Source organism: Eretmochelys imbricata, chromosome 11 (genome assembly GCF_965152235.1).
Source record: "Eretmochelys imbricata isolate rEreImb1 chromosome 11, rEreImb1.hap1, whole genome shotgun sequence".
Classification (NCBI taxonomy): domain Eukaryota; kingdom Metazoa; phylum Chordata; order Testudines; family Cheloniidae; genus Eretmochelys; species Eretmochelys imbricata.
Window position 1 is genome coordinate 30,883,573 of NC_135582.1, and position 13,888 is coordinate 30,897,460.

Below are 13,888 nucleotides of genomic sequence, written 5' to 3' on the forward strand. Positions count from 1 at the left end.
TATGTTGACGATGGCAATGTAATTTTTCTAGTTGGGCACCTTAATTCTTTTTGAGTATTGGATGTTTTACTTACGTTGACTGTTTCTCTTCCTTTCCATCATAAAACGTTCCAAAATTCCTGCACTTCTCTGCAGCAGTCACATTTTGAAACCACTATGAACTAAGATATTAGGTTTACCAAAACCATAACTGGAAATAGCAAATCCAGTAAGGTGGCATGTCTGGTAGTGAAGGCAATTGTACTTCAGTGATACACAAGTAAGGATTTCAAGGACTTCTTTTGTTTAATTGGGTAGTTAAGATTGGAGAAAATGAGGTGATTTGAATGCATGGCAGAACCTTTTAGAGGTTACTAGCTTCAAGATTTCAGCAGGTTTTTGTGGTGTCTATATTATCTATCTCCATAGCATCTGAGCATTAGTGCAACACCTCTGCACCCTACTTTCCTTTCTAGTTAACAAAACAACTTACTTTTCCTCTAAGATGTTTCTTTTACTGTTTTCTATGCCTCCTCTCCTGCATTGTGGTGAAAGAGAAAGATGGGCTGCTCTTTACGTGGCCACATTGAGGGAGTACATGTGAATTTAATGAAAGAACAAGTGATAGACTAATTGCACTAAAGAGGTTGGCAACATCACTGATGGAAGTTTTTAAAAGCAAATCTGCTGCTTTTCTGTCCATCCTTATGAGAGAAGTCATTTATTTCTAGGCTGTGGTTCAGGAAATTCTTAATCTATCAAGTCAGGAGGCATGCCTTGGCATGTATTTCAATACAGATGAACTCACTTACTTACTTTTCCCCTTGCCTCTGCCACAAAAATGTTGCAAAACTGATTGATAAACCTTATTGGCAGGAGCTGTTCACATGAGGTAATATACTTGAGTCATCCAAGAGTATTCTGCTTGCCTTTTTCTTTCATTCTTTCAGTACATAGATGGATCTAGTGACTTATCCTCTTGCTGTTTCTCACACTGACACAATGTTATGAGTTAGACTATTACTAGTGGATGCATGTCATAAAGACCTGATGCTTTGGCATGGATGTATGCTACCACTGATGTGTACTACTCTTATGGAATCTGAGTTTATCTTCACTATATCTCAAGTGTTTTTTGTAACTTGAGTTCTGTCCACACACAGACCTTTGGGTGTGGTGGTGCTTTTAACTCAAGTTGCTTGGCCTATCAAGGGGTACAGGCTACAGTTCAAGTTAGCACAACTTGTCAGTTGCTAACATGACTTTTCTGTAGTGTGGATGCTAGCTCTGCTTGAGTGCTGGTACTCCTCCAATGCCTTCCCACATTTCTTACCATGTGCCCAGAAAGGACGGACAAGTTCTCCTGCAGTTCACTGGGAAATAATTCCTAAAGTAGCTCATCTTAGTGCATTGCAAAGAACCATGGGATATGGTCCAGAAGTCACAGTGTGGATGCAGCAGCTTAACTGTTACTTCACAGCATGATCCCTCTTACTCAGACTAGGCTACCTCGAAGTAATTGGAGTACAGATACTCTCTTGAGTTAACTCTGCTGGGAAAACATAACCTATAGGTGTGTCCCCAGAACTGGACTAAGATATCGCAGACTTTGTGACAGCAGTGGCCAAATTGGACTCCCAGATTATTGGGACCGAAGTTCTGAGCAGTGCTCCTGAGGGTTGTTTTAACCCTTTCAAGAGCATTTCTGGAAAATGTTCCTGGAGCTGTCTACTGCATAGCCTTTCCCTCTGACGTGTTAAGTAGAAAGAAGTGGCTATGTGATTTTATCAAAACTGTTTCTGTATTGTTTCATCCTAAATGCAGAATGAAATGCATCATGCTATTGTTGAGGTAGGGTCAGGGAAGCTGACTGTAACTAATTTAACATGCAGTCAGTAAATAATTTGGACTAAGAGGTTTTTTTTTTTTTTAAAGCATCTAATGATTTTTGGGTGTCTCAGTTTTCAGGTGCCTAACTTGAGACACCGTAAAGAGGCCTGATTTTCAGTAAGTGCTTTTACAGGGACCCAACCTTTATAATAAAGTCAAACCTCTATAAATATGTGCACTGCAGAGGAGCCCAGACACCAAGATATGAAACCCAGCCTTGTTGGTGACTTTTCTTCTGAACTCCTGAGAGTCCCATCCATATAGGCCCACCTTGGAGGGAACAGGCAAATAATTTAACTTTTTTGCTTCTAATCTTAGATTTGCAGTTTTTCTTTCCATGTTCCTTTATACTGTTGAGAGAATGATATTCTTGTTTACAATATGTATCTAGATGATGTTTGTTATCATTAGAACACACACAAAGACCAATGCTTGTTTAAAAATGGCTTTCTGACCGTTAGTTCTCAGTTCAATATATCATAGAATATCAGGGTTGGAAGGGACATCAGAAGGTCATCTAGTCCAACCCCCTGCTCAAAGCAGGACCAATCCCCAATTTTTGCCCCAGATCCCTAAGTGGCTGCCTCAAGGATGGAACTCACAACCCTGGGTTTAGCTGGCCAATGCTCAAACCACTGAGCTATCCCTCCCTGTCAAGTTGAATTAGGAGGCATGGTGATTTGGAACTGAGTGACCTTATTCAACATGTCTTTAAAACATCTGTACCGTGTCCTTCTCCCATACTATTGAAGAGACTGAAGTACCTTTGTCTAGCACAGGGGTCGGCAAGCTATGGCACGCTTGCCAAACACGGCACATGAGCCAGTTTTTAATGGCACGCTGCTGCCTGCCGGACCCAGGCAGACAGCAGCGTGCTACTAAAAATCCTGCCAGGCCCCGCCTGCTCTTTTCCACCCACCGCGCTCTCCTTGCAGGGCAGGCAAGCTTCCCCCTCCCCCTGCCTCTTCCCCCACAGTACGGCGTTCCTGCCCCTCCTCTCCCTCCCTGTGGCCAATCAGCCTTGGCCCTTGCTACGGAGGGGGAGAGGTGAAAGTGGGGGAGACATAAAAGCGGAGCCGCAGCGCCTCTCTCTGCTCCGGGGACCTTAGGGAAGGGGGGTGGAATCGGGGCATATCCCCTCCAGCTCCCTGCTGTGAGCCGCTCAGGGCAGGGGGCTGGGAGCACCCCCACGACCCCAGCCCACATCCTCAGCCCTCTGCCCTGACCCCTACACCCCCTCACACACCTCCAACACCGTGCCCTAACCCCTGCACCCCCCCAACCCCAGCCCTGACTCTGACACCCCCCAGACATACCCAGCCCCCTGCCCTGACTCCTGCACCCCCCACACATACCCCCACGCCCTATGCCTTGACTCTTGCACCCCCCACATCCCTACTCCCACCCTGAGCACCAAATGGGAGCTCCTGCACCCCCCCCCATTCCCAACTGCACCCCTCGCACCAAATGGGAGCTGCCCAGGTAAGCACTCCACACCCAAACCTCCTGCCCCAACCCTGAGCCCCCTCCTTCATTCTAGCTCCTGGCCAGACCGTGCACCCCAACCCCCAGCCTTCTCCTTCACTCTCAGCCCTGTTCTCAGCACACTCCCACCCTCATCTCAGTGCAGAGAGAGGAAGAGAATGGCTAGAACCAGGGAGAAGGTAGGTACCCACTCTATGTGGGCAGGGCTGGGATCCCAGGCCGGCAGTGAGCTGACGGGGGCTGGCAACCGGGGCCCTGGCTGGCAGTAGCCGGTGGACGGAACCCTAGACAGACAGTGGGCTGAGCTGCTCAGCCCACTGCCAGTCTGGGGTCCTGGCTGCTGGCCCCGCTCAGCCCACTGCTGGTCTGGGGTTCTGGATCCTGCCTCTTGCCAGCTGGGGTCCCGGCTGCAGGCCCCACTCAGCCTGCTGCTGCCCTAGGTGAACGGAACCCCAGACTGGCAATGGGCTGAGCGTGTCAGCGGCGTAAGATCAGCATTTTAATTTAATTTTAAATGAAGCTTCTTAAACATTTTGAAAACCTTGTTTACATACAACAATAGTTTAGTTATCCAATATATAGACTTAGAGAGAGAGAGACCTTCTAAAAAATGTTAAAATGTATTATTGGCACGCAAAACCTTAAATTAAAGTGAATAACTGAAGACTCGGCACACCACTTCTAAAAGGTTGCTGACCCCTGGTCTAGCAGATGGCTAGATAGGAAATAAACAAACATGTAAATGGAGATGTACAGTATATTTTTAGATGTCTAGTCTAATCATATTTACAGGATTATACAAATCACAGTCCTCTGTCACTCAGGATTATTTCTGCAGGTGCTTGACAAGAAAGTTGTCATTATGAAAAGCAATTACATATACTCAGTTTAAGAGAACAGACATTGAGATCATAAGATCTATTGTAGTTGGAGAAGGAAAAGATTTACTAGATTATAATATCGTGTCATTCACTATACCCTGCTGAGTTTCCTAAAAGGGCAGAAAATTGTGACTTCATACAAAGCTATAAACTTTTACTATTCCAAATCTCACTATGGAGTCAGTTCCATTCATGTAAGGCATGGACAAAGAACACTTTCCTATCCAAACAACTTTGACTGACTTCTAGTTACTGCTCCATTCTCACTCAGCCCATATTTTTTCTTTTGTGAGTGATGCTCTGCTGGTCCTGAGGAAAAATGGATAGGCTACGCCTATTTAGGATTTAGAGACAGTCCTGCATTCAAACATTGTTCTCTAAGAATGTCTGACACACAGTCCTAGTCTTCTGTCTCAACAGCTAGGAGGTGGAGTCCTGCACTTCAAATCTACCCTTCTTCACTTCTTTTTGAACTACTGTGTCTTGTCTGTTGCCTTTACCACTGCCTCCCCTCGGTGGTTTGTTGACCATTAGTGACCCCTCTCTGCAGCATGGCTAGATATAACAAGCATTCATTGTCTGTTAAGCCACTATTCTTCTTGCCTATCATTCTTGGGTGGCAATCGGGGGGTGCAATCAGAATTTTCCTAAGAAGGTTATTTTCCATGTCCTCATTGAGCTGCCGTATCCCTTTCTGGAGTGAGCCTGGAAGTGGAAGAGGCAGCATGAGGAGATGGCGGCCTTGGGTTCTGGAAAGCAGGAAGCTGGGTCCAGGAGAGTCCCAGGGGCTGCAGTCCGAGGAGGAAGCCACCTTCCCCATCTCCAGGTCCCCTCTCCTCCCTCTTTCCATGCCGGAGAGTCTGGAGAGACCATGAATTTGTGATAGCCTATGGCAGAGGAGGTCCCCGAGGTCTCCGGCTCTGCCTCCTTGCCCTCATTTATGCCCCGGGTGGCAGATTAGAGTGCAATCCTGTTGGGCAAATGGGGTTGTAAAAAGGAGCTGGACAATGAGGAAGGATAGCTAGTGGTGGTCTTTGCAAAAAGGGAAAAAAAAAGGCGAATTTGTTTGCAAAGCGTACTCAGTGGCTAGTTCTGGGCTGGAGTTTACCTGTCAACCAGTAGTAGTGGGAAGTTTTAGTTGTGCTTAGGATGTTTTATGGCAAAAGCAGCTGCTTCTACTCATAAGTACTTGCCTACAGTTGAGATAGGTACTAGGTGTGTAAATTAGTAAGTACATTTAAATATTTCTATACACTTTCCTCACTTATTTTCCTCTAACACACACGCTTCCCAAGGATTTTTGCTCCTATCTTCTTCCCGACTTTCTGTACTGATAATATTACAACCAAAATCATTAATCTAATATATTGTTATCCCCAAATATTATATGCTCAGCACCAATTTTAATTGTAATTAGTGCTTTATTCTAGACAGTCTAAATTCTAACATGGGTGAAACATATTAATTTTACTCTTTTCTTTTTTATAGAGTAAAAAATGGCATTTCGTAAGGCAGTAAAAGGAACTGTTCTCATTGGAGGAGGTGCCATAGCAACAGTTTTTGGCCTCTCTCAATTTTCTCAGTATAGAAACAAACACGTAAGTATTAATTACGATTTCTGATAAAATATGAAACTTAAAATCTGCTAAAGCGTATGTTAGGTTTATATGAATAGCTTTGTTTGGATATGAATGCCAAGGGCCTCTGAGCTTGATTTGGTTGGAACTAATTTAGAGTACTGTATTAATGACGTTCCATTGCTTTAAATCTTTGAACAGTAAGAAAACATGCACGTTATTCTTGTAATCGTTTTAACATTGACGCTTTAAACTTCCCATAAAAATGCTTTTGAAAACTTCCTCATCTCCTGTTGAGTTCATGTGGGGTAGGTTTTTCTTCACCAGTACGGGTAACAGAATAGAGTAGGCCAATATTTTCAAACTCAGGCTTGTCTACATGATCCCTGGTGCACACTAAAGGTTCCCTAGTGCGCTCTAACGTAGTACTGATTAAAACAGCACTGTGTTAAAATGCACCAGCAGGATCTACGTGGACCAATTAATGTGTAACTCGTCAGTGCACTTTAGAAATGACATCCCTGTAGAGTGCATTACCCCATGTGTGTAGATGAGCCCTGTTCAGCAGTCAGATAAGCAATTGAGTGGTTTGATTTTCATGGGTGCTGAATATTCCCGGTTCTCTCTTGCTTCAGAATGGGAGTCCTGACTGCTCAACACCTCTGAAAATCAGGCCACTTACTTTGGGGACTGGGTCCAATTCCCACTGAACTTAATACAAAGATTTCTGTTGACTTCCAGGGTTAGGTGCTTAAATTTAGGCACCCATCTTTGAAAACTTTGGTCATTGTCAAAATCCAAGAGGCAGAACAGACTCCTTTCCCCCCGTTAATTAAAATGTTGACAAAACAAAATCCTAGAATGGGAAAGGCTGTCTGTAAGGGTACTTTTTTTTTTTTTTTTAATGTCTCTGTTTTGTCCAAAACAACCCAGTGGGTTGCTGGTTTCACTTTGTGGATCGATTCCTAACATTGTAGGAAATGGTTGCATTTTCTCCTTTCCTAAAAGGAGGAGCAGAGCTATTGGTCTCTTCCCTCTTTCCCCAAGGAGGCTCAGGAATGGAGCCAGTATGGGAGTGCTTGTGTGAACAGAGGGGTTATGGGGTGTTTGGACTGGTCTTCAGCAGAGCTGGTGGTGACTAAGTACCAGTCAGCACAATCCACTCACCACTCTGCCTTCTATGCAGATAATTGTATACAGTAACTGGCTTTGTGCAGTGCTATGGATTTATAAATATTCTGGCCTGGGCATCTGTGGATGTAGAAATTTGCCTAGTGGGCTTGTCCTTAGTGCGGGTTGCAAGCCTGGCAGCTCCCCTTTTCAGAGTCTCTGCCATTCACCAACTTTCTGTTAACTCTGCTCAGTCTGAGTAGGTAGAGTGGGCAGCGCTCTGATCCCACTAGCCCCAGTCTGGGCTTGAAAATAGAGTCTGATCCCTAGAAATCTTTTTGGATTATATCCAATTCATTTAGCAAGGTGACTGGGTGCTAAATTTGCATATTGTTTTTCACAATATATGTGTAGCCAGCTGCTTGCTTTAACCTGCTTGCAATATAATAGCTTGCCATGGGCAATTAACATCTCATCTTTTACTGTATGTTAATTTTTAAATTTGCTTGATTTGAATGATTAAAATAAGATATGGTTTTGGTTTTAATGGTCTAATGCAGGAGCAACAATAGTTGACTGTAGACAGCTTTCATTTAGTACCAGGAATACTTTGTATTAATCCAGAAACTTTTCCGTGTGTGTGTGTGTGTGTATATATATGTATGTGTGTGTGTATATATATGTATGTGTGTGTGTATATATATGTATGTGTGTGTATATATATATGTATATATAAAGAAATAGTAGCATGGATGCAGGAATAAGAGATTGTGCCCCATGACATGATAAAGTTGGAAAAAGGATAGTCCTGGATCCTTGTAACTTCAGATATAATGTAACAGGAAGTGTATTGTAAAATAGCACATTTGGATCGTATGTTCAGTTCAACTGCTGCATCTGTCTTATACTAGTTGGTGTTTGTTCCAAAGATTCCCTGGGTTCTTTATCAGGAGTCTGCCTGAATTAGTATACTGTAACATTTTAAAGCTTAGACCTTCAAATAAACCAAATACATAGGATGCTAATACCAGTCAGGATTGTAACTAGAGCCAGGCAAATTTTTTTGGGCAGAGAAATGTCACTAGGGAAAAAAATTGATCTCCCCAAGTTGATATATTTTAATTCTTCATTTTGAAACAACTTAGTGTTTTCAAGTTTGACAGTAACAAACAGAACACAAATGGTAGAAAACACTCAAAGAATCAAATTGACTAGAAAATCTAAAATATTTAATTCTGAGTCTACTGGAAAATTTTGTTGGATTCAAAACAATTTTTCTGAGTTTAGAAGAAAATTTCGTTTCTATTCAAATTGAATGAGATTATTTAATTTATTTTTTATATATATATATATAATATATATATATATATATACACACACATACACACTGCCCCATTTTGGAAGAAAAACCAGACCAAAAAATCCATTATTTACTCAGCTCTAATTGTAACAGATTAATTACATACATGGATTTTTATGAAATTGATGTTCCAAAATTCAGGGAATTGCTCCCTTCTCCATTAATACTCGAAATCATATGGAAATCTATTTTCTGGGATGGATGGGACTCTAATGGCCAAGTGAAACACTGGCTTGTGACCTGATCTGTGAAGCTACTGCAAACTGTGGGGTCGTCCTAAAAAACTTCTTGCTTATAAATATGCTAGAATTTTTCAGAGGAGTGTGGCAAGTGAACAACATATAATTTTTCATGCTTCCATGTTGTAGTAACTTGCACATTTGCTCTGTGATGTCCTTAAAAATTACTTCCTTAAACACCCAATGGAGGGCAGCAGGTGGGACATAACTGGAGGGATTGACACAATGGAGAACAGCTCATTTACAGTGTTGACATATCTAAGCTGTGAGCATATCCCATAGCAAAACTGTCCTCTCTTTAATAATGCCTGCCAATCAAATATATGGTAGGGCAAAGGATTTTTCCATCTACAAGAGCCAGGAAAAGATGTTGCCCCAAGACGCATACTAATTGGCTACACATTGTAGTAAATCTGTGGCTTTTTCAAAAATGGAATTTATCACACAGTCACAGAAAACCTAAATTAATATGCATATGGATTTCCCCTTATCTGTAAGAATGACCTCATTTACTCTGTGGCAAGTTGTACCTCAATACTATGGCAAGGACTCGGGATTCTGTGGCACTCTGATGTGGCAAACTGAAATGTCTGCGGCAGCCAGCATCAAGTTGAACATGAACAAATTGAGGTCTTTAATATGAAAAGAAATAAGACAATCAGTACAGCTGCTCTTGTTAATTTTGATACAAAATGTAATTCATTTTACATTGTTTCCCACATTCAGTGTTTCAAATTTTTGTATTGAAATCACACAGCTGCACCATAGAAATTGTCAGGTGGAAGCTAGAGGCTTTGGCAGCTGGGTTGGGGAGATTTGGGGCTTTTGGAACTTGAGAAGTTGTGGGAGGATGTTTTAAATTCTTAATGAGCACATTAGCTGCCTAAAATTTCTGCTAAAAATAATCTGCAATGGTAGTTTATTTTGACACTTAAATTAGCACAATTAGGTTTCAGAGTCAACATGAATGAGGCAGTTAACCTCAACTATGTTTACAGACTGCCTACAGATTCACGAAGAAATTCTTCAGTGGTTTATGTGCTGTTCATGGTTTTCTTCACAACCATTGGCAATAGGAAAAATAATTTAACCCTCCCCTGTCAGATTCTGGAGCACAATTACCCAGTAAAGAATGGTATTAGGAGTAAATTCTGTAGCTGTAGTATCACGGAATACCTGTGGTCCTGGGAAAATTGCACCAAAAGCTGCTGCAAGTGATTCCCTCTTCTTTTTCAAACCATCACTGTATAAGCATTGATTTGTGCAGCAAAAGACAAATTAATCACCAGGCTTAACTCATGGAGATGGAGCTGCTTTGTAATAATTTCTGAATATTGGTCACTAGGATATTTCCTGTATGAATATATTGATTTAGTTTAATAGCAGGCTCTGAGGAAACAAGAGGGAGGACACTGGCTCAAGATAAGGCACACCAAGTAAACGCTTAAAGGTTGTTACAGGACAGTGGGAAAGCCATTGGCTCAGAGGATACTGGCTCAACCTCCTGTGCAGCCTACCAAACTTGTTTGGAGAAGCAGGGCCAAAAGTTCAGGAACTGAGGGATATAGAACTTGGGCTGGATAAAAACAACCTGTTTCTAGAGAGCAAAGTTGTTGGGGAGCTCTTCAGACTAAGGCAGGCATCTGCTGGGACATCTGAAGCAGCTAGGCCTGCCTAAGCTACTGTCCGCAGATGGGGAGTCTATATAGGTAAGATAGACATGCATGTAGACTGTTTTAAAAAAATCCTTTTTTCCCCATCCTATGTTTTTCCCTGCTATTGGAAAGAAACAATACTTTGTTTTCAGAACACTTCTGGTCACTGTATTCACCACTGGGAATAGACTCCTGAAGGGAAGAGCTGCTGGCATTGAACCCAGTTGCACCCACTGGTTATGCATAGGTGATATTCTAGGTTCTGAAGCCTAGGGCCCAGTCTGAGAGTTGGAGAATTGCAGAATTCAACCCTAGGAGAGGGAGATGCATGAGGCCTGACACCTGAGGGGGTTGTACTCCGAGACCAGAATGGAGGTAGAGGTGCAGCTAACCTTGTAACTGTGTTGCTGATGGTCACAAATGGAACCACAGATGTGGCCTGTATTGAAGATATTGACTAGATTTTCTTTCCTTGTGGCTGGCTCACTCTGTTTTTTCTCATGCCTTTATGGTAACATTTCCTTCCTTTAAAGCAGTTCTTTCTGCTATTGTGATGTTTGCCATTTTGGTCAACGCACTGGGGTTGCACCAGGGATCCCAGAGCTAAAAGCATGAGTTTCTGCAGCTTGAGTTAAAGACCAAGGCCCTGTATGTATGACTTGTAAGAGACTTGCATTCTCTGTCGAGCTGGCACAGAGGCTGATGTGTAATAAACAATGACCATTACACTATCAGGGTATGTGAATCTGGATGGGGCTAATAGGGTCACTCTATTAGGGTGACTATTTTGCTTGGAAAAGGAAACAGATTTTTTTTTTTTTTAATCTTACTCTTACCAAATGATGGCATCTTACCAAACCTATGAGTTTGATGATGTAAATCTACCTAGAGATAATACAGGGCAAATTATCATCAGAAATGCTTACTTTACAATTACTAGATTACTTTAGAACTCCAAATTCAGGCCACCAAACTAAATTTGTTCTCCCAAAGAATATAATCAAAACCATTCAAGGAACTCTTCCCCGAGAAATTGTAGATATAAACAGCAATCGCTTATTTCGGTAAACACAAGTGTTTGCCGCCAAATGAATAACATTATTGCAGATGGAATCCCTGTATGCAGCTTTCCTTCGGTCTCCCATTTAATTGACAGCAAGATGAATCAATATCAATTTCGAGTGCGCCAGGCACCATGCTGTATGTACACTAATACGGTATCTGTTTAGGACTTTATATCAAAGGATCTATTCTTTTACCTGGGTATAGCTGTGAAAATATTCAGCTGTACACACTGACTGTCGCCCTTTGAGTGCTGAGTCTTGTTTTTCTGGCAATATTATGTCCAGCTGAACATGTTGAAATTGACACAACTCTTTTGGTGAAGGGAGGGTGATAATGGTTAAAGGATCTTACCTTGTCTATTGTATAGAACTAACTTAATGAGGGGCAATTTTTGAATTAAAAAAATAAAACAAACTTGCATGTACTGTAGAGACATGAATATAAATAGTAGCGGATAGCTAGAAATGGATACATTTCTGACTCATTCAACCATCCATACAATTTGGTTCATCTGTCATTCTGTGGCCCAATTTCAGCAAATCACTTAACTTTAAGCGTGTGAGTAGTCCCATTTAAAGATAAGCATATGCTTAAGTGTCTTGCTGAATTGAGGCCTCCAGTCAGAATTACAGATAAGAAGCTAACTTTTTGTTTCATGTGGAGGACAGCTACAGAACTGGACCCTAAATATAATAAAATTCAGTGGGTAATAGACTTTAGCTAGAGTGAAGTGAAGCTTGCTGATAAAATTTCAATGACACACATCGAAGTGAGAGATTCCACACTCCCAGCTCTACTTTGTGTAAAAGATGGAAGCTGCAGTGAATCCTACTGGTTCATTAAAGGTACCATGGAATAGCATTGTATCAGAAACAGAACCAGAAGCCAGGATTTTGTCTCCTTCCTGCCCCTGCTCCCAAGAATAGATTTGGCTTTAAAGAAAATGTCATATTAAAAAAATCAAACTGGTGAATGTTTGTTTGCACAGTTACAATTCACATTGCTTTTATTTAAAATGTATTGATCTGATTTGTGTTTGACGTGTGTAGCAACTGGTTAGCTAAAAGCAGTTTGTAATGTAAAAGCAGGGGAAATATTTTAGGTTGAGTGGGCCATTATAATTTCTCAAAATTAGGTTGTGAAATAGGCACATTAATTTTTACTTGACTTAGAGGAGGTATACAAATATGGTTAGTACCTCCTTAATTATAATAAATAGAATATGAAGCAATTTTACTTTAACTACTCCATTGATTGACTTGCATAATACACCAGCAACCTCTTTCATTCTCTTATGTATTAAGTAATTTGCATGAAACCCTACACACTACGCTCAAATTAATACTGTACATGATTACAGGACAACCTGATTGTTAATTGCCTGTGGTCTTTAAATACGCACTTTTTTCAGCAGTAGACACTAATTATTAGATCTTGTTTTCTGTTGCACCAGTAGTGACAACTGTGTAGAACATTTAAAAAAAATTTGCAAGTCTAATAAGGGTTTAAACATAGGGAGAAAGTGATCTAATCATTTTGAGTGGAAGCTATCCAAGGTTCATAAACCATGGAAGGCTGTAGATCGGGCTTCGGTCTAGTCAGTAGCTTGGGGATGTCGTGTAAACCATTATTTAGTCTTACACCCATGGGGATGTGTAGCAGAGAACTATAAGGCAAACAATAAACTATTTGTTAAAGGGACACCGAAGGTTGACATGCCTAAAGCTTAACATATTTAAAATATTATTGTATTTTAATTGTCCTTCAGATCATGAAAATATCTGTCATGTGCCTTTATTTATTTTTTTCTTTAGAAGTTTTATAGGGAGGCCTTGCTCTGAGTCATTTCTACTACTACAGAGCTGATTGGCCACTTCAGAAAACTGTACCATTTGGTTGGTTATCTCAGGGAACCCTTCTCATCAGGATTAGGGATGAAAGATGTCTTTAACAGCTATAATTCACAGGCAATAGAGCAGGAGACAATGAAGCTATTTTCTAAAATTGAGCAATTTGTGTAATTCAGTGCATTTAAAAAAAGATGTGCCTTCATGTTTGGAGGTCGTAGGCGTGGTCTACATGGTGAAATTGTCATGCTATTGTCACTTATAACTATATTGATTATAGGGCATTGAGGAAAGGCAGATACAAAGCATCTCAGCAAGTGGGAAGGGGTGGAAAAGCAGCATAATAGACAAGAACAGCTGCTCTTCAATGGTGGTAAGAAGATAGTATTTTGTAACTTAACCTAAACGCAAGTAACGTGTGCTGAGCTGTTAGAGAGTGAAGACCAATTAGATCTACTAGACTACACTCCATTGCAGGGTTGTTACCTACTATATGCATATACTTCAGTGCATTGTCCAATCAAATTCTAAATATCTGTGGGTTTCAACCATTTCTTTTGGAAGACTATTCCATAATCCAGCGTTTCCCAAACTGTGTTCTGCACAATGTGAATAGGTGTTCCGTGAAAGAATCGTAATTAAAAAAAAAAAGGGTCTTGCACTTGATTTTTGTACTACTTTATACATGCTTTCCAGTTAGAAATTATTAGTTCAAGTTATGTTAAATTTGTATTTTTTTTGTTTTATAAAATAAAATATATTTGAGCATAAATAACGCAATTTTTTAATTTGAAAACCGA

The 13,888-nt window shown here is 41.0% G+C and overlaps 1 protein-coding gene across 4 annotated transcripts in view; it reads left to right on the forward strand.

Moving 5' to 3' along the window:
• The window catches only part of GPD2 (glycerol-3-phosphate dehydrogenase 2), a 123,626-nt gene that overhangs the window by 20,592 nt on the left and 89,146 nt on the right, over positions 1-13,888 (forward strand). For 2 of the 4 annotated variants that reach the window (XM_077829387.1, XM_077829388.1), the window contains 2 exons: positions 5,724-5,833; positions 13,369-13,461. In XM_077829387.1, the coding sequence (XP_077685513.1) occupies positions 5,732-5,833; positions 13,369-13,461 (195 nt within the window). In that variant the 5' untranslated portion in view covers positions 5,724-5,731. The remainder of the gene's footprint in view (positions 1-5,723; positions 5,834-13,368; positions 13,462-13,888) is intronic. The other 2 variants (XM_077829391.1, XM_077829390.1) reach the window with 1 other exon arrangement.